Raw genomic sequence first — 24948 nt, 5'->3', positions numbered from 1 at the left:
TGCCATTTAGATCTTGTATTATTCTTGTTTTGGCGGGGTCGTGACAGCTTCCTCCACCCAGCTCTCTGGTTGTCTCATGTGCTCGTGTTTTCTTCTCTACCTAGTGTTTCCCTCGTGCTGATTAGCACTGCTTATGTTTATGAGCAGCACCTGGTTTCAATCCTTCCTTTCCATTATATTCTCTCCTTTGTCTTGTCTTCCTTGTCAGATTGTTTTGATTTGTTCAGTCTTCAGTCTAGTCCTGTTGGTTTTGTCTAGTTTGCCCAGTGGGTTTCTTTTTCTCTTACTATTATTTTGGTTTCTCCCTTGTGAGAGTTTTGCTTACTGCTTTGACCAGTTATTCTAGTCGGTTTGTTCTTAGTTTATTTTGTTGTCTTGTTTGATCTTTTTCTCCCTCACGAGAGTTTTGTTTGTATTTTGTTGGTTTTGTTTTGTTTTAATAAAACCCCTTTCATTGCATCCTGCATCTTGGTTACTTCCTCCGAAACCTTGATGGAATGATCTGACCAAACTCTGGACCCAGCGGAGGCATGAAAGGTGTTTTATTGAGCCCAGCTCTGGCCCTTGGGGAATTGGTCTCCCAATGCCTTGCCTGGTTGCCCGATCTCTTGGCCTGTTTTCAACATGGATGTCCTGTTGACGTAATTACTGAAGAGTTGGTCAAGGTGGTCTCTGGGTGGGGTATTGATGAGACCATCCTCAAGTATATTTTTTGGCAGGTCTGGACAAGCCCATCAATCCAGAGGAGCTGGGTTTGATTATTAATTTTTCCTTTAGGGATTTGGTGGACCACTTCTGCCAGTTGGCAGAGATGAAATGTCTGCTGCGAGGGTGGAACATAAAATCCCCAAGTTCCTCTTTGTCTATGTTTTTCGAGAGGCCTGCCGAGCCCGTTTTTGTCCACCAGGAGTTGGCCAAGTCATCTGCAGCACATTTGGGGCGTCTCTTGGGCTTCTTGACGATGTCACCAGAGGAGGCATGCTACCGACCACCTGGAGGCGGCAGTGGCCGTTTCTCTGTTGCTGTTTGCACCCTGGGCCATGGAGGCCATTCCCCTGTCACTGCCTGTGCTCACACCATGGATCTTGTAGCCTAGAGTTTTTGCTACAAAATTATGTGAAAACCATCCTGATCACTCATTCATACAAAACAATATACTAATTTAACTTTTGTAAGACAATTTTAGTGTTGAAAGGTAATATGCGAGGAGGCGTAAATGATCATGAATATTGATGCATTTCACACCTGAGAGACAAAGACCCTCCCCTGGGCCTATTAATCAGGAATAGGCCCAGGATAGATAAATAGATAGGACAGAGAATGAATGTGAGGAGACTTAATGATCAAAATCAAGTTTTAAGTTAAAAGAAGTAATCTGACAATACATTTTCTTTACATAAAGACTTTTTAAGTTTAGACCTACACTACCGTTAAAAGAAGTCTCTTCTGCTCACCAAGACTGCATTTATTTGATCTAAAATACAGAAACAACATTGATATTCTGAACTTTTTTTACAATTTAAAAGAACAGTTTTCTATTTAAATATATTGTAAAATGATCAAAGCTGAATTTTCAGCATCATTACTGCAGTCTTCAGTATCACATGATCCTTCAGAAATCAATATAATATGCTGATTATCTAATATGGGCATATTTAAAGTGCATTTTACTCATTTAACCCTAAAACATATTTGCAAGCACAAGCTTTGTTGATGATAATGAGGCATTATAAACATTAGATAAAATATAATCTAAACATTCATATTATTTATATATCATATTACATATCATATTTATATCACACAACATTTTAAATACCGGCTTTAGCCGAAACAGCATTTAAATGTAACTAAAACTTGCTTATTAGGACATATTTCAAATGTCAATACTCTGAATCCTGGCTGGCAAGTATGTAAACAGTCCCACTAGTAAAATATGTATATGTTTATATAAAATAGCATGTCAGCTAATGAAAACTAAATGACTTACTCGTCCGAAATTGTTTCCTCGGCTGGATCAAATCTCTCTTCAAAATACAAACGTTCATCGGAGTCCCGCTCTTCTTCTGAGGAAAATGTTAACTCTTCCTTACTATCCAGGAGTTTCCTCGCCTGTGTATCAATACAAACGTGCAGTAAAGTGAATGAACTGTGTTTATATCAAACCTCACTGTCGGGGGCGTTTACCATTTGCCTTGATCTTCTCAGCACATTAGCGTATGAATGGTGCCTTGGGTGTGATCACATTAGCTATAATTAGATGAACCAGTAAAATATTTACATCGCTTTGTTTCAAACAGATTGCATTGCAGGAGAATATTTGTTTTAAATTTGAATTGTTTTATTTAAAAGTAGACATTTAAAGCTTTCTTTATGCATACGTTTCATGTTTGTGTGATAAGTATTCGCAGAGTTTCAGTTAATTTTTGTGACGTGTTTCTGAATTATGCTTGTGAACACAGAGACTGCTGAAATCTCACCCTTTTTATTTTCTTTATTTTACAAAAGCACAAGATTTTGTTGTTATTGTTAGTGTACACAAATAAAAGTAGACCCTTTATAGTCTCTAATGATGTCTTACACTTACCTGTATACCCAAAAATGACGGAGTATTTTAAGTTGTTTCTGCTGTAATGACGAAAATATCCAGCAGGACGCGCCGGCACGTCCGTTGACCCCAGAGGGTTAAGTGATTTTCATGCATTTTAAAATAATTTACATTTCATTTCAGTTAAAAGATTTACAGCTGTGATGCATTGTCAATTGTTTCCACATATTTGCCATAATTGTTTGCCAGATATCTGCCACAAAACTATTTGACAATAGTGAAAAAATTGTCCAAGTTTCATTTCAGCAGAGCTGCAAGTCTCAGTTACCAAGTTTGCATAACATTATACAACACTACAGACCCACTAACCCATACTAAACAGTATAAACCTGACTGGACCAGCATGGAAATTATTTTATTTTTGTTTTAGGTTCATGGATGAGCAACACAGACCTCCTCAGTAGTGTACCAGCAGCTGTGAACTGTGTCAAGGGGCGGTCACACAAGACTTCACACTCCATTCACGCCCATTCAAATGCACCTGAACGCAAGAGAGTGGAAATGCAAGCTGCGGAGAACTCTGACCTGCAAATCTAGATGACGAGAACACGTGTGACCAACAGAAGATCGAACGTCAAACACTGACCTCTTGGCTCAATTCGAAGGATACATATTTTAAAGCTGTGTGTTTATTTCTGTTTTTGCTGTGAGTAGACAGCATATTCTAACATTTTGAATACAATATTATTTGTTGTTTATTGAAACTAGAAGCCTTCGCACATGACATATCATCTTGGTCCGTTGTTAAGCGTGTTATAAGCCTATGTTGATCAGGGTTTCATGCATCATATTTGGTACAAGTGCTGTCATCTCATCTGTACATCTGATGCCATTTTGCTTTCATAGTGGCAAAAGCTGAAGGAATTCCAACTGGGACACAGACAGTAAGTTTAGGGCTGGGACGGTTACCGCATTACCGCAATACCGCGGTCACGTGACTCCAACCGCGGGTCTGAGCTTGTCACCGTCGTCACCGCAAAAAAACAAAAACAAAAAAAACATTGGCCTGCACACGTGTGCACGTTGTGTCTAATGACATGGATTCGTTGTGTCTAATGACATGGATTCATTGATTCTAATTATATGGATTATGTCTAATGATATTAGCCTACATGGATTCAAGGTTTTCTAAACAAAACTTATCAAAATATGGAGCAAATCCGACCTTTCGCGAGTTGGGGAGCGCAATGTTCCATGACACATAATAACATTCCATTTGTATTAGAGATGCGCGGATGGGCTATTATTATTTAATCCGCAACCGCATCACAAAACTCATCTGTCCGCACCAACGTTTTTTGATAAATTTTCAAAACCGCATCCGCGGCGCTGACTGTTTTAAGGTCTGAGCGATGCAAAGGCTGCTGCCGCGAGGCTAGAAAGCTCTTGGCTGTTCTAGAAAGGAGACTGATCCAATGCAGCAAAGATATTTTAAAGGCTAAAGTCCCTAGTAGGCTATAGCCTATTGGCTATGTTGTATCCCCAGAATATCAGCAGTGAAGTCCGTTTCCGATTGGCGCACAGGGATAAAAAATAAATAAATAAATAGTAACGCACATCGGCAAACCTGACTACTAGGCTACTGTAGCCTAAAATTTTATCATTTTGTTTTGAATTTTGTTTAAAATGCATTTTAAGATTTCTATTTATTTCTCATGTCTGTGAGGCAGTAGGCCTAGCCGCCGAGTTTCGGTTCATTTATGAGAGAGCTCACGCGCAAGAGATCGCATCGGCGCTTCCACGTCCTGCTGCTGATTATATGTCTGCTATATTTGCTTCTTATTTATTAATTCCAGGCAATTAGTTAATGAAACAGTGATTCAAATTAAGATACAATTTATACAAAACGAAATTTTAAGTTAAAGAAAGGCTTTCTACAAAACAAAACTTAATAAAGTGGTCAAAATCATGTCTGACCCATCTTCAATGCGAATGTATCTGAGAATAATCTTAAATAAGGAAATCTATACAGTGATTAGTTCATGCCAAATTACTGCTTGATGAAAATTTGACTATTTAAAATTGTGCTCGTTTTTTTTCTTCGGATGTAGGTGACAATATTTAAAGTCTGTCTATCAAAAGCGACTTCTCTGATCCAATGTAATGTATTTAATGCGGTTTACCGCTATACCGCGGTAATATCTTTCTTTTCAACCGCGGTTAGAAAAAATCCATACCGCCCCAGCCCTAAGTAAGTTACACTGATAATTTACCTTTATGTAAATTGATATATTGAAACCTATGTATAACCTATATATAGTTATATTCATTTTTGTAATTTCTACATAGAATGGCATAAAAAGTACATGTACTGCAGAAAAGATCAGCAAAGCTACTGCATATGTTGTACTTTGGATGCCAGTGCGTTTGTTTAACCAGCTAACCAGAAGACATTCTTGGTCAAAAAGACTCACTCAAAATATCATGCTGGTCAACCAGGCTCATCAGCATTGCAGGTTTTGTTGGTAAACAGCATGGCATTGTTGGTCCACAAGCCAGACCAGCACTAACCAGTAAAAACCAACCTCGACAGTCAGGGTAATAAATGTTGATCTAAGATGATCTTTTCAGCAAAGTATTCAAAACCACTCTTTCCCATAAAGTTTCTGAAGTTATTTTTGAAATTATACACAGAAAGGCAGATTTGATGTGCTGTTTGTGCAGTTGTGTTTACTTTAATACTACTAAGAGGGCAGGAGAGGAGCACAACCACTAAAAAAATGACTTTTCTCTCCCCATCATGTGGCAGCCATAAAATAACCGATATAGAAATGATAAAAAAGACGAGGTGCAGCATACGAGATGCAGAAATATCTGCTGAGTCCCTCGGAGCATGAAAGATTTAGAGGTATATGGTGGAGGAGGACTGACAGTCTGTTATTTATAGAGCCCTGCACTGATACAACACGGTGAGCCCCTGTACACTCACCAGCACTGCCATTAAGAGTTAAAGGGATAGTTCACCCAAAAATTCTAATTCTCTCATAATTTATTCACCCTCATGCCATCCCAGATGTGTGTGACTTTCTTTCATCAGCTGAAAACGATTTTTAGAAAAATATATCAGCTCTGTAGGTCCATACAATGCAAGTGAATGGGGATCAGGGCTTTGGAGCTCTAAAAAGCAAATGAAGGCAGCATAAAAGTAAATCCATAAGACTGGTTTAATCAATATCTTCTGAAGAGATATGATAGGTGTGGGTAAGAAAAAGATCAATATTTGAGTCTTCACTTTCATATTCTTCTTTTGTAGTTGGTAATTCACATTCTTTGTGCATATCACCATCTAATGGGCAAGGAGGAGAATTTATAGTAACAAATTACTTAAATATTGATACAAGCCCTGCCCCATAAACTTATTGGTTTTTCCATATATTTTGTAGTAACACTTAAATATCATTTGTGAAATTGTATTTAATTTTTAGATTCCAACTTTGTCAAAACTGATGCACTAGGTTAAAATGGGTTTCTCATTTGTCAAAATGATGGACAGCATTTGGAACTATCTGTAAACATTTACAAAAACCTGTAAGTGATGGAGAAATATCAGTTAACGCAACCCCTGCCAATGCCCGGCGCAGGATGAGAAGGTGCTGCCGCAGACTTTTATAAAGACGTTTCACAGCACATGCCAGTTTTCCTTTGCACGTCACATGTGAAAAGCCATATACAGTACACTCATTTTCCAAATCCCTATACCTCTCACACTGCATCGTTCTTAACAACTGAATCAAGTTTGTGGTCTTAAAACATTCTCTCAGTGTCCCCCACACTCCAGGGATGACATGATGGTGATGGTGAAGTTCTAAAAGAGCAGCACATCTTTTGCAACTTGGTTTAACGTTTTATGCGATCAACCAAATTATGAGACCACCGAACGAGTCATAGGATGTTAATATTGGCCCATAGCGATCATTGGCCGATTGATCAGAGCATCCCTAGTTTTCATTGGCTGGAGGGTTGAAAGTGCTTTTTTGTATGCTGGCCACAATAAATAGAGACTAAACTATACCAACATCAGAAATCCCTTTAACACTGCCATATTCTCATCCACAAACATGTACATAAACAGAATACAGTCCCAACAATGTACACACTGTCCTGTCCAGCCATAGACAGAGCACAGATGTTCACTTTAATGGCATGAGCTTCAGCTTTTTTTCCTGAAGGTATGAGAGGGAAGTAGGGATCTCAAAAGTACTGGTATTATGGGACCAAATCGACACTTCAACCTAAAAAATTATTTCTACATGTACATACAGATTACGACTCAGTGATGGGTGCCGACTTTTGAGCACTTGCATGTATGTTTGCATGCATACTCTTAGAACAGTCCTCACGATTTTTATAATGCATCTGTGTGTGAGAACCCTGATATGCACTTCTTGGTCAAAATGCCCATCTTGGCAAGGTATTAATATAAATACGTCTTATATTCACATCTAATCACAGTCAAAGTGAATGCAAAAAGGGGGGCCAAAATTGAGCATGTGTCAAAATATAAGAGCTGTGTATGCAGACTGACAGGTTTGATGTCTATTATGTTGTTAATATTAATCAAACAAAACAGACACATGTTCTCCTCTGCTGCAGCAAGATTAAAAGATAAGACGAGTAATGATTAGAGACAAAGAGGAAGGAAGAAGAAGGAAATCTAATGACAGTTTCAGAAAAATCAAGGAAATGGAGTTTGGCACATTCTTAAAAAAGGATCAATAGAGACAATGAGAAAGGAGAGGGATGGTAAGTGTGTAAAATAAAAAAAAAAAAATATATATATATATATATATATATATATATATATACACTCAGAGACAGGGTGAAGCAATGAATAGACAGGGAGAGAGAAAAATGAGAGAGAAATGGTCTCTAGGCTCCAAGTGCAGGTGAGCTCCAGGCACCAGAAGTGAGATGTGACTGAATGCATAACAGTCAAACAAGAGCAATGCATATCATAACTCTCCACAGCCAATTAGCTGTCCCATATGAAACTTAGGCTAAGTAAGCTAAACAAATGGATCCAAACAACCTTAATTCACACTAGTCACCACCGGACAGCACACATCGTATTCCTCAGAGTGTGTTTGTGTTTTATGCTGTAGACTCTGGAGCATACTGTCAAGTTTGTACTGGGGCTCTAACAGCTGTGTGCATGACGAAACAAACCTGCAACAGCCTGAACCACAAATGAGAAACAAATTACATCCATAACTCAAGACGTTCCAAGAGAGTTGTAATAAGAGAAGAGAAATACAGCAAGGCAGTGTGTTTATGAATGTGTGGGTTCTTCTCTACAGGAAAAGAACTCACACACACACACACACACACATGAAGAAACACACACAAACACACCTAAAGGTATACTTTTTATATCATGATGGAGACATTGCATTGACGTTTATACTGAGCTACTGATATTTTCTATTTATACCCCAACTCTACCTCTAAACCTAACCCTCACGCAAATCTTTTTGCATTTTTACATGAAAGAAATTGTATGTTTATCAAGCTTTTATTCTCATGGTGAACGTTGCCTGGTTCTCAGGTAGGAGATTTCAGATCTTACCATTCTTGTTAGGTCATTTGGTCCAAACAATGTAAGCAAAATCTGACAACACGCACACACACACACACACACACAATTTTCCTCCTCTGGGTTTGAGCTACACTGTGCACAGTAGGAACAAACTCAATGAAAATCTCCCTTCCCACATTATGATTATCACTTGGGCCCTCATTACCTTTGTCTGAGATATTCAAAGAGGCCGTGATTCAGCCAATCACTGTGGTCATCTCACTCTCTTTGATGTCTGACAGTTATGCCACCAAGATGGTCAGTAATACCTGGAGAGAGCTATCTGTTAGCATTCCCATTCATCTCAATGGCAGTTGTTTGGCTGGCACAAGATCCAAGCCCTTCACCAGCGACTGTGAATTATTGTGTTATTTTCACATGCAAATGAGCTTTGTGAAACCCTGCAGCAAATTGTCTATTGTTGCCAAAGGTTTGCTGCAGATTTACGTCTACCGGCGAAGTGCAGCAAATTTCTGGCGAACATTTGCGGCAAATCTCAAGCTTATTTGCATGTGAGAATAATGAGTGGTAAATTTGCGTTGAAAAAAAGTGGTATATAGTTTAATGAAATATTTGCTAGTTATATGTCACTTGCAAAACAAAACAAATATTTGTTCCGAATACAGTTACTTTTGGAGGGCCTTCAATGGAGAAAGACGCTTTCCAACCAAAATGCAAAATCTATGGGCATGGGCTGACTTGCACATGTATGATGATTTAACTGCACTGGGTTCAGCTGTGATACTGGATGAAAAAACTGGATTGATGTTGATGAAGGTCCTAACAATAAAAAAAAATTTGGTGGCCCTGGGGAGAGCTGACACAGCAGGCTACAGTCCACTCAGCACTAAGAGCGATGGAGTAAGAAAAGAGGCAGAGAGAGCTAACAGTCTTTTTTAAACTCATGTTTCACCTGTGACATGAATAAAAAGAGAAGGCCAACTGAAGCGAGGACTAAGAGAATGGCAAGAACAACTCGCGCTTTAAGAAATAAATATTTTAGGAGACAAGAGAGATCACAAAATGTGACAATAAGAGATATGTTTGTGCACTGAAACTGAAATTATTAGTGCAAGGAAGCCTGAAATCACTACTCATAATCCAACTGTCAGTCAGCCAGTCATTATCAGAAAATAAACATTAATGACTCTACTTTATCCCACTTATTACAGTTAATTATACAGTTTAATGGTAGTTATACAATAATGTTTTACCACAGAGCATGGCATGAACAAGATTTTTGAGCCAAATATTTGAGGATACGATTTTCAAAGTAGCAATATGATGTAGTGCGATATTCAAACTCCAAAGGACGCAATTGAATTAAATAAATAACTAGTCTGCACGTCCTGTTTGTTGCACTTATTGTATGTGCACAGCTCTGTTTTCTGTAGTGTATTACACATACTCAAACCACGATTGAGGCTAATGAGCTGAGCGCACTATAGAAAATCATTATACCTCTCTGGAATGGTCACTTTTTTTGTCCTACAGCCTGAAATCAGAACCCATTAAAAATATTTTTAAAAGACAGCTGTTCAGTATATGTGTTTCTTTGCTCTACTAAGGGGACAAAATTGTTCTCAGAAGTTATTTAAATCTAATGAAACCTCTTTAAACTGATTCATAAATATTGTTTTTAATTATAAAACACAAAAGCCTTTCTTTCAGGTAGGGTTAGAGTTTAAGTTGGGTTAGGATCTTTAGTCATTATAATTAGCTTTATTTATAGGTATGTCTTCAACTAGATAACTAGGTAAATGTATGTGGGTTTCTCCTACATTGTGGGCAAAATGTTTCTCAAGGATAGTAAAACCTGTAGGTTTTACATTATTTTTTCTTCTTCTTCTTTATCCCATTTTGTCCCCAATTTGGAATTACCCAATTACCACTACTTAGTAGTGGCACGGTTACCTCAAACCGGGTGGTGGAGGATTCAATCAGTTGCCTCCGCTTCTGAGACAGTCATTCCAAGCATCTTATCACATGGCTCGTTGTGGAGATTCACAGCATGTGGAGGCTCATGCTACCCTCTGCGATCCATGCACAACTTACCACATGCCCCATTGAGAGCGAGAACCACTAATCGCGACCACAAGGAGGTTACCTCATGTGACTCTGCCCTCCCTAGCAACAGGGTCAATTTGGTTGCTTAGGAGACCTGGCTGGAGTCACTCAGCACACCCTGGATTCGAACTCACGACTCCAGGGGTGGTAGTCAGTATCTTTACTCACTGAGCTACCAGACCCATGTAGGTTTTACATTCTTGCACTCACCTACATTCTACTCCATTACAAAATTTGAGCACAGGAAAAAAAAAAAAATCCAACACTGTACTGCAGGCTTATTCAACTGGCGGCCCGCGAGCCAAATACAGCCCGTCTGAAACTTTCAGTGGCCCCCGTGAGGTTGTCAGTTGTCTTAGGAAATGTTCACACCATGCGCTGCTTTTTTAAACACTTTCAAAGGTAGCGCTAAAAATAGACATCAGTAATCTTGACAACATGGGAAGATTAAAGTACTTAAATTATAGATGACTGACAAGCATAAGTTTGAAGAAACAGAAAAGTTGAATTTCGATTTGAAAAGTCAAAAGTTTAAATCAATGCATCTATAACAAACTTGATTGTTATTGTTTAATACAATTTTAGTATCAATCTAATTTACTCTCTCATTTATGGACTAATTTTAAAGCACTTTTTAGTTGTTGTTGTTTTTTTGTCTCAAGTAATTTTTTGTTTAGTTTTTCAGAATTTCCTGCAAAAGAAAAATTGCTTGATGTTTTATTTATAGAGTGAACAAATATTATACTTTATATATTGTAGAGCGGAGGAGGGCGAGGCCAGGCTGGAACTACGCAGGCCCTGTCCCCAATCAGCCTGATGGGGCGCGCAAGGGTTAAAGGCGGCCGTTGATGACAGTTCGAGAGAGAGAGAGAATTACGGGCAGCTGCCCTGTATGTGTTTGTGTGTGTCTTTTTATTTAATTAAATATTATTTATATGATAAAGCTGGTTCTTGCCTCTTCCTTTCCCTTTAACCCCCTTTCATATATATATATATCTATATATATATCTTTCTCTCCATCTCTAGATCTTTGGAAAAAACTGCAAATGGGTCAGAGCTTGAGTTCAATTCACACACCCTCACTCTGAGGATCAATGCAGGGGAACACAAAAAACACACACACACACACACACACACACACACACACACACACACACACACACACACACACACACACACACACACACACAGTACATCATTACATGGACTTTGATTTAATTTTATTGTGTGTGTTTTTTTACTGAACTAATGATTTTTCAGTCCCTTCTGAATCTAACCCTCAAACAAACCTTTTTGCATTTTTACATTTTCATGAATCCTTATTTATAGACAGTTGGGATGCCCACATAATGTAGCTAATGTCAAGTTTTCCAAAACCCGTCCCCCATATTCTAGACGCTGTGTTCTGTGCCTGTATATTTTATTTTGCACAGGAGGGCAGACAGACACCCACCGTTGACTCGTAAACCACAAATAACATCCTGGGAAACATATCACATAACTCAATATTTCTGTCAAGACCAGCAAGACACGGCTGTAAACATCTTACATCATTTATCATGTTTCTCTTTTTCTTTCAGATTTCAGTCAAGGTGAATTCTCTCAGATCTCTTACAAGTTTGGCATTGACGAAGGGCATAAATTTGATTAGTGACTCCACAAAAAAAGTGAGAGAAAGGTCATTGGCTGATTCAATTTTTTCTCCACTCACTTTTAAATTCAGTTTTCTAGAGTTTGCTTTGGAGCAAATTACCTTTGTGTGCTGCATGAGCGCTGTGTAGGATATCTAATCAGGCTAACAATCACGCACACACAGAGGAGCCAGTGACTGACAAAAAGGGCTGTTGTTTGTTGTGAATAACTGTGTTGCCATCATCACATTGCTCAGCTATTATTTATTCTGCATAATAACTTCATTGTTCTAACAGGGCCATAATCCAGTAGTTCCCTTTTTTCACATCTGTAAACATACACTCTCTCCTGTGATCTTCACATACATATTTAAAGCTAAAAAAAGAACCCCCATTTATGAAGATACATAGAACAAAGCATATGCGCCAAAGTGTAAAATTTCATATTGAGTGTGCTGTTCTAAAATTTTGCAAACCAGACTGAATTGTCTTATACTGGTGCTTGACATAATGTAGACTAAGTGCCAGACTCTTGGATTACTCTAGGATGCTTATGAGATGGTTTATATTTATGTTGCATCCGTGCAGGAATAATTCAACCTAAGACACATCTGCAGTAATTAAAAAAACAATGTGGATGATTAATCTGGATAAAGGAAATTACAGACACAGAGGAGAGACAAGGAGAATGTTGCAAAATCTTTTATTTTCAATACCATGCACTTTTACATATGTAGACGTTTTGTTCTTTCTGTAAATGCCAACTAAATCACCCATAGGAATTCCCTATAGTAAATGAATGGATAAAAGGTTTTAAAATAGAAGTTGCATGCTTGTAGCATGACATGTGTCCAATCATAATCATCTTTAAACCTTATGTCAGTTAGGAGAGCAGACCAGTATGTCAACATGATCTCAGAGGAAATGGAAATTTTGCTTCCGAAAGATCATGTACTCTGAAATCAACAACATTCAGCTGAATAACTTCCAAGCGCCATCCCCCATCAGACTTTTTTACATCAATTCAAATTAGGCATGCCATAAAATATTGATATATCGATTAATGATCGGCACGTTATTTTATCGATAAATGTTTGAGGCATCAATATATTAACATTAGCCTACATTTCAATTAGAAGCCTAAAACCGTGTCCTAACCAGATGCAACGCAGAGCCACGACACATGATAAAAGGTATCTTTCCCATTTTAAACAGAGTTTTTGTCCTAACCAGCCAAGACAGCGACACATGACCAGCGACAGGCAATCTATTTTTTAAATGGTTTCTATTTCTGCCATGTCACACCGGGCAGACCAGTCAACAAATGGGTCTAAAATGATTCTTATAATAGTATATTAAAGCGGCATTTCACTAGCTGGTTAAGAACAACTTTATTTTGGCCGAGGGTGACACACCTACCGAATGTTGTGCTTCAGGTCTGGCTTTCTTCAGTCAGAGCTCTGTCACACACAGACACACTGCTTCAGTACGAAAATGAGTTGCGTTCAATAACCAGCCTGTTCTGTCTGTGATTGCTCTGATTTATATATTTTAAAAACAGATTTCTTGTTGCTGGAATCTTATTGTGCCGCATCTAGTTAGGACAAGGTGTAATTTGTGTGCTTTCCAATTCTCTGTCAGTTTGCCTTCTTATTAATGGTATAATAGCGTTAGTGGTCTACAAGAGGATATAATAAAGATATAACCTTTACTGAAGCCGGTCACAGGTAAGAGAAGGTAAGTGTCACGAACACCGGTGAAGGCGCCTCTTCCTTCAGTCATCGGAGATCGGATTCACCAGAGTATTGACCCTTAGGACTACATTTCCCTTTAGCCCGCATACCTAGGTCTGATTACTCCACAGCTGTCCCTTGTTTCCACTGCCCTATTTAATCGTGACTGTGTATTCCCTCATTGCGAAGTCTTGTTTGCCCCGGCGACATTTCCAAGCAAGTTATTCACTGTACTCATACCCTAGTTATCCTGTGTGCCAACCTAGCCTGTTACTTAGTCCTTGCCTGTTTGCTACCTGCCTTGTTTACCTCTTGCCTGTCTCGTACCTCGATTGTTTGCTGCCTGCCCAGACCCCTGCCTGTTCTAGTTACGCTATTGCCTGCCTGTTATATTCCCTGTTTGCCAGCCCACGACCTTGCCTGTACGACTTGTGTTCTGCCTTTTCAATAAAGAACCGCAGATGGATCCCGACTTACCCGAGTCCTCGTTACAGTAAGGCTCAGTCTAAACTAAGTTGTGGATCAAGTAATCATACACAAACTTTACAAAGGGTGTTTTACTTCTTCAAGATTGACCGATGGGACGTTGATGAGCTTGCGGTTAAGTTTCTGAAACTCATGTAACTGCGTAAACTGAACGATTAAAAACTATTATACAATTTCTCTGTATGCAGCCTTCAAACCACAAAATGACATGCTTGAAAATACATTGTGTAGGCTTTATGTCCTTTGATAATGACGTGCGTCAAATTTAATGGAAAACTATACGAGTTGAGCTCTGTGGCACTGCAGAATTTTGAGCAGCCTCCGGAGACGGCAGCGTGTGCGCACCTTCATAGAAAATAACTGTTTTGAATTTCAGAACGAGCCATGTTGTCCGCCAGCCACGTCCGGTGTGCAACCCACTTTAAGTTATCCTGCTGCTCACACTTTAACAAAGCTGTTTTGAAAAAAATTATTGTGCAATGAGCAGCCCTACTTATATCTTAAAAAATACTGATATATAACGATAATCAGGAACATTTGCTGATTATCGATGCATGAAATAGGCATTAATCTCAAGCCCAATTCAAAATTATTTACCTTTTCCTTAGGTGGTGCATTGTGCGAGCTGCCTCAGAGACACCGATTTTGGTCCCACAGAAACCAGGAAGTAATCACGTGAACAATGGATCCACAATTTGGAGTTTACATTCGCTCTAACATTACACTGATGGTTAGGTTTAGGGTTGGGGTTGGGGTTAGGGGTAGAGTTAATAAAATATGCGTTCTTGTTGACTGTATTACATAATTTGCAACAAAAAATTCTACTCGCTTCTGGAGTCACTCTGTCAATATTTCACCCGGAAACTGAAGCCAACCCACGTGGACGTGACCTGACATTCAACAACACTTCCAGCTTTGGTCAATAGGAGGCTATCACAAGTGATTTGAATTTCGGTAAGCACAGACCCATTTCAGCAGCAGAAATCTTGACCTACTGTTGCCGAATTCACAGTGTGATCAGTCAGTATATGTCATTGTGTTGAAAAACTGCATTGGAATTCAAATGACCAAGTTTTCACAGAGGGGAAAAAAACTGAAACTAAATATTTCTTCATGTACCTAAATTCATGTACCTCTAATTTGGAGACTAGGTCAAGTTTAAGTTGACACTTAAGTTTGTAATGTTCTTTTTTATGGTTTCAGTGAGAGGAAAATATCACATCATGCTCATCCTTACTCAGAGCAATAGTGGGAGAACTTTTCCACTAAGCAAAACAACATGTAAATTATTAAAACTTAATAAGTAAATTATTAAAAGCCTCAAGCAAAACTACTGAAACTTCAGAGGCTTATCTAATTTCCAAACTTTATCCCTCTACAGCAAAAAATAGAAAACCTTTCTTTCAAAAAGGGTTATTCAGCAAACATTTAATAAATCTGAAAGCCCCTTATCTTTGATGTTTGTTTGCAGGGCTTTCTCTCACAAACCGTTCTGTCTGCTAGCATAAAAGCAGGAGTTGTTTACAGCATCTTTCTGAGTTGAGTTTTATTACAAGTGTCTTCCTTTAGTCTTGAAAAATATTCTTCATTCAGTGCAACGAGAATTCAAAAGCAGTCAGTATAGCCTGTACTATTTCATCCCTCCCTTATTACCATAGTTTTATGGAAATATCATTACTTTCTAATTAGAACAGGGAAATATATCACTATGAGGCAATTCTCTGCTATTAAAATGATTTAAGGTTTCTATGTAATGATCAATGACAGTCCAAAGGCTGAATTACACATGTGCAGTATTCCCACAGCCAATAAAATCTCTTCAAGAGTATCAAAGGCATACTGAGAATTAGGGCATGTTCACACTTGTAGTTCAGTTCTCTTGGTTCTCTTGGTCTGGACCAAAAAAAAAAAAGTTCTGGTTTGTTAGCGTTCACACTGGCATTTTTAACACAGAGCCTTAAGATACAAAACAAAAAGCATCAGGAAAAATTCACAACATGATTGGACAGATTTTATGACGTATATTTTGCGACGGAACTTGCCGAACATCCAAAACAATGCTGGCTGCTGGGCTAAATGTGCTCGTTGGATTTATATATGTGTATATGATGGTATTTTTACCAGCTGAGAAGAAACAAAGAGCTAATAAAATGTGTAAAGGCGTCAAAACAGTGCCAGGAATTCCTCCGCTTTCTAAACAATGTTAGTTATGAACATAGGATATCTATGAATTCATGAACTGATTTTGATGGCAGTTGGATTTTTGCAGTTGTTAATAAGGACTACATCAAAGTGCTCTGGATGCATGCATCATTAAACCCACTGAAATAGCAAGATTTTTATCTGTGATACATTTATAACATTGGCCCTTATTCATGAAAAACAAGCAGAACCAATTAGTTTGTAAATAATTAATTAATCCACTCTTATGTCCCATGAAGTAGAAATTTACATACAAATGTTTTAGGTGTTTTGTGTCCTTTATACGTGTATCTGGCATATAAAACATAATATTTATGAAGATTTAAGCATGAGTGTTGAGTATAAATAAATTGCACTGATGTGCAGGCTGTTGATGTATAGTAGCTGCCTGTTGATTGGAGGCAAGTGTTCCATAAGGCATGCAGGTGCCCCTGAACCTGAGACCTGTGTTAAAGGGCCGTAATTGTCTTTTTACTGCGGTTACTAAATCTCTGAGTGCCCTCAACGTGCCATAACAACACTCTGGTGATGTCTGTCGCCTAGCAACCACCACAGAGAGAAAACACTTCTGCCTTTATTTATTAATTAAGCTATTGTGATTGATGTGCTTTGCAAAAAAGTGCTTTCAGATGGATGGCCAGTTGAGTCTCAAAATTCTCCATGTTCAGAGAATATCTGCATAATAGTGGCAGAATAATGTAGTGTGTGTGTGTGTGTGTGTGTGTGTGTGTGTGTGTGTGTGTGTGTGTGAGCGTGTATTTATCACTTTGTGGGGACCAAATGTCCCCATAAGGATAGTAAAACCCGAAATTTTTGACCTTGTGGGGACATTTTGTCGGTCCCCATGAGGAAAACAGCTTACAATACTAAATTATGTTTTTTGAAAATGTAAAAATGCAGAAAGTTTTCTGTGAGGGTTAGGTTTAGGGGTAGGGTTAGGTTTAGGGGATAGAATATAAAGTTTGTACAGTATAAAAACCATTATGTCTATGGAAAGTCCCCATAAAACATGGAAACACAACATGTGTGTGTGTGTGTGTGTGTGTGTGTGTGTGTGTGTGTGTGTGTGTGTGTGTGTGTGTGTGTGTGTGTGTGTGCGTGTTCTACAAAAGATCAGTGAAATGGTCAACAAAATCATGAATCAAATTCTCCTGTCATGTGGAACAATCTTTCCATGCTGGAAAATCTAGTTAAAACAAATGGGCAATTTATGGTCAATAGCTGGTCCAAGATGGTTTCGAAAGAGCCAAGGTCAACCTGGAAGGCCAACTTTGTGAAGTTGGTTAGACCTGGTAGACCTCCGTGGACCAGCAACAAACCATCTACCATATCCATAAAACAGCTTGATCAACTTAAAGGTGCAATAAGAAACTTTTTGCAATGTAAAAAAAGAAATAAGAATGTGGCAGCAGGGGGCATGGTCAAGCGTCCATCCAGAGAGAGAGAGAGAAAGCGGTAAGGGCACTTACACCTGAGCTAAATTATGTCTAACACCTGTCTCTAATTCCAGTGAGCATGGGGAGAGCGGCATTTAAACAGCCACGCCACCGCCAGAAAGAGAGAGAGAGAGAGCGACATGAGTGACCAGTGACTGGCGTGTCTTATTTAATATTTATTGTGAAGCTGTAGAGTTTATGTTGAAGTTTATATGTACTGTGAAGCTGAAGTCTCAGAGAAGTTTCTGTTGCCAAAGTTTGTGTGACACTGATCTGATTGAACTGAGAAAAGATCTGAGAAGAGAGCACACAGAGTGTTGAAGGCAGAGAAATAAAGAGCCTTACTTGACTCTCCATCTCCTCCCTTCCATCTCCGAATATGGAGTTGTTCCACTGGTGCCGAAACCCATGATCTGGAAGTACGCCCAATGGAGTTCCCCCAGTTGGCCGAGGTCCTCCTGTCCCTCGCCGGCCTACATCAGAGCCACCAACAATCCCTGCTTGAGCTGCGCCAGGACCAGGATTGACAATTCTTTGAGATCTTACAAGCTCAAGCAGAGGACCGGCATGCAATCCGGAACCTTCTCGGCTAGGAGACGGCTGCTGGCGGGGAACCACAACGTCATGGGAGTAGTCGATCAGGTGGTACTGCAGCAGCTCATCCTTCATCTGCCAAAGGGAATGGCAGGGTGGGTCCAGTGCCACCGCCCGCCATCGCAGGAGGAAACGGTCCAGCTTGCAGAAGATCATATGGTGGCGTATCTTTCCCTCTCTTCCCCCTCCCCTCTCACTCTGCTCTCTTCCCAGGGCCCATTACTGCCCCCAGGAAGGGAGACGGAGAGCAATGATGCAGTCAAGTAAGGCTCTTTATTTCTCTGCATGCACTCTTCTCAGAGCTTTTCTCCGTTCAATCAGATCAGTGTCACACAAACTTTGTCAACATAAACTTCTCTGAGACTTCAGCTTCAAAGTACGTGTAAACTTCAACATAAACTCTACAGCTTCACAATAAACATTTAATAAGACACGCCAGTCACTGGTCACTTGTGTCGTTCTCTCTCTCTTTTTCTGTCGGTGGTGTGGCTGTTTATATGCCGCTCTCCCCATGCTCACTGGAATTAGAGACAGGTGCTAGACATAATTTATCGCCCTTACCACTTTATCTCTCTCCAGACGGCCACTTGACCATGCCCCTGCTGCCACAGAGAAATGTTTAGTACATTTGAAAATATGTTTCAAAATATGGACACTCACATTAGACTCCAGTCTAATCAGTATCAGTGGTTTACAAAAAGCTGTATTATTCTACATGAGGCAAGTTTCCCCCTCATGGTGGCTGCCATTTTGACATCACATGACCAGGCGAATGCTAATTACCAAACCATCTCTATGTGGCCCAAGCTAATAGGTTCTTTGACTTGCTTTTGTTAGCCAATCGGCTTGCTCATATGCAGCAAGTTAAGCCAATAGGCTTGTAGGGTGTAAGCTGCTTGGTCCTTTGACTTGTAATCGGGTAGCTAATCAACTTGCATTGCTCTCTTTTTGTCTTACATTTAATGGCTCAGTTTTGCAGATAAGCTGATTTATCTGCAGTGTGCTGCGAGGGTTTTTCAATTAAATTCACCTCCACCCCAGCTCTACATCTGCTACATGGGTATTATTTGTAATGTCTATTTGTGCAGCAGCATGTCATACATGCTTGATGCAGCATGTCTTGCATTTTGTCTAATTGTGCAGCAGAATGTACACATGCTATCTCCATATGAACAGTAAGTATATTTACCTGCAGTAGCAAGTCTCTGTCCTTGCTCTGCAGCAGCAGCAGTATTAGCAGATCTATTCCACCAAGACCTAGCAATCTGTTATACCCACATTAAAGGGTAACTAAACCCCTGCTCAGAGTCTGACTCCACCCACTAGCAATATTTGAAAAATGCTGGAAAATTGGGCAGACCCCAGCGGCAGCGGGGATAGAGGGGACGAACTGCGGGGGGGGGAGGAGTTGGAGGGGGCGTGCACCTGAGACCCGTAGTGACGGATTAATTGACAGCTACTGTCAGACTCTAAAATGGAGAGTGACTGGAGTGACGCAAGTAGCTTTGCCACGGAGCGGTCTTTTGAAGTCAAGGACTTTTCTCCCCCACCTTCACCTGAAGTGGAGGAGGGTGAATTGTCTGTGGACACAGGGCCGGAGCCATATCAATTCGAGCCACTGGCTCAAACTGCGGTTTTAACTCCCGCATCGCGATCGGCATCCGACGATGCTAGCGAAGCAGCCGCGCAAGGGAGAATGGGGCCAGTGTCTAGCTCGTACCAAGGGCGTGGTGAGCTGGAACCTGCTTACGTCAGCTGTCACCGCTTACGTCACGAAGTACCGCAAACAGCCAATAGGAAAATTCAACTGCAGTAGCCACCGTTCAACCTGAAGAGGGCAGCACTCAGACGTTTTTACACCATATATTGTAGAATTAAAACACTTTATACACAAATGTCAAAAAAATTACTTGAATCAGTGACCAGTACTAATAAAGCCCCATTATTACAGATCATTAACTAAAAAAAGTTGGTTTAGGGTTTAGTTACACTTTAACATGCTTAATCTTTCCGCGAGTTGTCTTGACTAAATTTACTTTATCTCATTAACCCCCTATTATGAGACACTTTTGTATGCAGAACAAACTCATCATGCATGTATAAATGTGCATACAAACAGAATAATTATTTGAGGCATTGGCAGCCAAAAACTTTTGTCTGATGGTGTGTACTGACCTATAAAATACCAGGGTCTGGTCACACATTGAGGTCAGATAGTGTCTTGATTGAAAATAGTGTTTGAATAAACTCTTTAATACAATGTGCAATGTGTAATGTGAGTCTTTGCATATCTAATTCTTTAAAGCAACATGTGGAAAAAATATGTGTTGGGGGTTTATAAGTTTCACATAGCAACACTTTCAGTCTAACTGTCATGGAAAGTGACCAACTACAGTTCATTTTCTAAGGAACATTTCGGGGCAGGAACATTTTAAACAAGATATAACAAAGCAGAATATAGATGTCTTTAAGAATATCTTGATTACTTTTAGTACAAAGTGTCTCAAACAAAACTAAATAACTTTAAAAAAATAAACCTCTGAAACATGACAAATTCAGCCACTAGCTCTTCCTCATAAGCATTTGTTGTAACTTGAAAACATGACTTTGTTACCCAGCAGGATGCTAAAAACCTGTGCAACCTGACAACCAGAAATTGTAGAAACCAGCCAATCAGATAGAAGCTACCAATATTTTTAAGCTCTTACCATTTTCGATCAATAGCATCAGACTGTCCATTAATGGTCCATTGGTATGTCGTCTAGCGTTAAAACCAGGGTTACAGAATGGTTCCTCTAAGTGTTGGTTTTTAAGAACTGAGTTAACCAGGCACTAACCTGCAGCCATCTGCATGTATCCAGCCAGCGTGCAGATCCTCCTCTCACAGGCTCCACCGGGCAGGAAGATGGTGATGATGGCCAGCAGCGAGCTGACTGCCAAGAGAGCACATCCTCCTGAACACAGCACTGCACTCGTCTGGAACACACACAATACAAAACACTCACTGCAACTTTTCATTTAATAATCAGGCTGCGTCTTAAAGTTCAGGGGCTTCATTGATTTTTCTTTTCAAGCACTTCAAATTTTATTATGTACCCATAAAATTAGTTAATGTAGTCAAGTACAGCTTTAATAGCGCAAGTCAAATTATTGATTTTAAATTCAAAACTGCACAGCACAACTGGCCAAAAACTAAACAGGTTTTAAAGTTTTACAGGGCACCAGAATCATTAAAAAGAGTACACGTTCAAAATATTCATGTATATCGACTTGCACAAGACAATTACATGAAGTACATATACAGTAAATAGTGCATATGTATTGGTTACAGAACATTTGCAGGACACATTTCAGTAAATTTTCCAGACACAATCATTAAAGATGCACTCGGTAATTTCTTTCCTCAAAAATTGTTATCTCCTAAAGACACGAATTGTAATTTTGAAATATATGTAGGAAATCATGAGCACTCTCATTCAAATGAAGACTCCAGTCATATCAGTAACCATATAAAAGCTATATTATTCTACCTAGAGAGGGTCCGCACATGGGAGCTGCCATTTTGGAATCACAGCCGAATACTACTCGCTTAATCTCAGTAACCATCCTGTTATTTGACACTTTCACTCATTGATTAAATTAGTCATGGCTAACTGTGAATACTAAATATTTACAATGGCATCTGACACTGAAAGCTATTGATTTTAAATAATGCTGCATCCAAGCCATTCAGTGTCAGTGTAAGACCAAGATGACACAAAGACAGAAGTTATAAGTGCACCATTAACACACAAAGAGGCACCAAAACACTTTTGCGGACTTTCGGTTTCACTGTACCATGTTGGTGAAATTACCTTCCCAACATTATCCGTGAAGCAGACTCACTCTCTGTCTTCAAAAAACTGTTAAAAACACATCTTTTCCATGAGCACTTAACCATACACTCGTAAATAAAATAAAAAATTATATATATACTTGTTGCACTCAAATCTGTCTTGGATACTACTATTCTGATGCTGGTGATACTTTGTAATTCGTCACTTTTTGTACCGCTGTCTTGCTTAAGGTGCGTACACACTGCCAGCGACATCGCGCGCGACAGCGACTCCATACCATTAATTTTCAATGAGAGCACAGCGACTTCCGGCGACACAAGCTGTCGCGACCGTTGGCGCTAGATGTGGGCGTGTCCAGCGACCAGACAAAATTGAGACAAGTTCAACTTTATTCAAATGAAGAGCGACTAACGGAAGCGACAGCCAATAGGAGAGAAGACGGGAGAGCTCACGTGACCCTTCTCTCTCTCTCTCAGCTCCTGCAGTAACGGAAAGATGGATGAAAGGCTAATTCTTGCTGTTAGAAATTTTCCAGTGCTCTATGATATGTCTCTTCCCTTTTTTAAGAAAAATACTGCGTGGAAAGGTGTATCTGAGATCGCGGGGATTTTATGGACCCAGACAGACCGGCATTTGCATTTTCGCCGCAGATAAACAGCAGCTATGGCAAAACAGCACGCCTGGTTTCTCATTCATCTTATGATATAAAGCATTTTATGTACTGAATCCATTTATATTTAGTCTTTTCCCTCCAAAATGTTTGTTTTTAGTGGCAAGAAAAGAGATTCGCTGTCAACAGCAATGGAATGACATCTGTGAATGTCATTTATAAACGTTACTAGGCAACCAGTAGTGGGAACACCCACTAGCGACTTCACCGCCAGCCACTGGCGACCTGCAGCGACAAAGTCGCTGGCAGTGTGTACGCACCTTTATGATGTATTATTATTGCTCTTTTGTAAGTCGCTTTGGATAAAAGTGTCTGCCAAATGAATAATTGTTAATGTTTAGGGGGGTCATGACGTGCCTTTTTTATTATTATTTGAATGTTTCTTGAGGTTCACTTAAAACATTAGTGTTTTTTTTGCACAAAAAAATTAGAAAAATTACAGTAAACACCTCTGTTATGATTCGCACTCTGCTCTTGACTGACCTAATCTCTCTCCTTGCATCTCACTGCTCACCATTGCTGGGCGGGGCTCCAGAAGTATTTATAAGTAAGGTAGGCATGGATTTGTTGTTGTGAAGGCGGTCAGATGCAAATGTCTACCACAGTGTGACATCACAATGTGGAGGAAGTAGTAAACGAGTCGTTTTGGCAGCTTGGTTTCAACAAATGCTCTTTTTGCTGTGGGGAGGAAGTTTTGAGTTCTGAAAAGTACAGTATGTTTTTATAGTACAATGAGCTCTTATATATCAAAAGATAAAGTATACTTTGATTCTTCATGTCATGAACACTTCTAGATAAGGATCTAGATAATGGCTTCTCCACATCAACATGATTACATGGGAAATCAACAAAGATTCAAAAAGTTCATGTACCCTGAAATCAACCTCATACTACTAAATTACTGACAAGCACCATCCCCCATCAGACATTTCTGCATCAATTCAAACATGATCACTTTTCCCTACATGCTACTGATAAGACTCTGGTTCTGTTCCTGTGGGACCATATAACAGTTTTGAATCGCAATTCACTAATCATAAAGAATAGTATTGTATCATGACCCAGATATTGATATAATATTGAATTGACAGGTCCCTGCTGATTCCCACACATGTGCATCGTGTAGGTACTAATATAAGGTGTGAAATCAATCAATTTTCTCCTAAGTGCTTACTCAGTGGGATCAATTTAGTGAAACAGCAAACACTGATCCTCTAATCTAACACCCTCATCATATCAAACGCTTCATCAGTACAGACTCACTCCACTGCTCCATTAAACAACCACAGGCCCAATCAAAACACACACAGAGGCCATTCCAGATAGGAGATAAGTAAAGCAAGGCTCAACAATAAGGATGTGACAGAGGTTCAGGTCAGCTAATGGAACTGTCACTTGCCCAATCAGACCAGTGCTGCATTTTTGTTTAATTCTGAACCAGAAAAGTAGCAAAGAAATAGAGTCATAAACACAGGATGCGTTCTTGGGTACAAAAACCAGATAGAATGGAGAGATGTAGCCACTAATCCACTAATGGCCTTTGGCCCGCCAATTACCCTTGAGACAAACAAGGCCAACAGGGGGTAAAGGCAAGATCAATGTCAAAGGTGGGGTTTTGCCGAACTTGTCAGGATATTTATCCAGCACACAACAGTACGGGTTTGATAGGGAAAAAATGTATTAAAAAAAGCGGGCACAGTACAAATCCGTTAAAACGCACAATGGACAAAGAGGTGACCAAATAAATTATTTCCATGGTTCAGTGAACTTTCATAGACGGTGTGTTCGGACATTGTCCCGCTGTTAGTGGAGAGACCACTCGGGACATCATGGCAGTTACAGTCGGTGAGTTATTATCGCTAATTTATCTTACTAGCTAATGTTTACATTTGATATAAACTACATTTTCTAGATAAATAGATAACGTTACCTCAGCTTGAGTGTCCCTCTTTCTTGTGAAATGGGCAGGGTGTCTGACGTTGGCATCAGGGTGGCATATTAAGGGTTGGTTTTAGGGAAACACTCTGGGTCTATTGGCCCGATGATGGTAACGCAGATCAATTTGGTCTTGTGGCTCGAGTTCCAAGGCTATTTGCCCCGAATGACCAGT

At 39.6% G+C, this 24948-nt stretch overlaps 1 protein-coding gene across 1 annotated transcript in view; it reads right to left on the bottom strand.

The window, feature by feature from the left end:
* Positions 1–24948, bottom strand: part of LOC127633882 (LHFPL tetraspan subfamily member 7 protein) — a 210442-nt gene that overhangs the window by 113076 nt on the left and 72418 nt on the right. Inside the window, exon 2 of the mRNA XM_052113260.1 lies at positions 21170–21308. Within this exon, the coding sequence (XP_051969220.1) occupies positions 21170–21308 (139 nt within the window). The remainder of the gene's footprint in view (positions 1–21169; positions 21309–24948) is intronic.

Source organism: Xyrauchen texanus, chromosome 3 (assembly GCF_025860055.1).
Source record: "Xyrauchen texanus isolate HMW12.3.18 chromosome 3, RBS_HiC_50CHRs, whole genome shotgun sequence".
In the NCBI taxonomy this organism is placed as follows: domain Eukaryota; kingdom Metazoa; phylum Chordata; class Actinopteri; order Cypriniformes; family Catostomidae; genus Xyrauchen; species Xyrauchen texanus.
The sequence above is the reverse complement of the archived record's forward strand: the minus strand, read 5'-3'. Positions and strand labels throughout refer to the sequence as shown.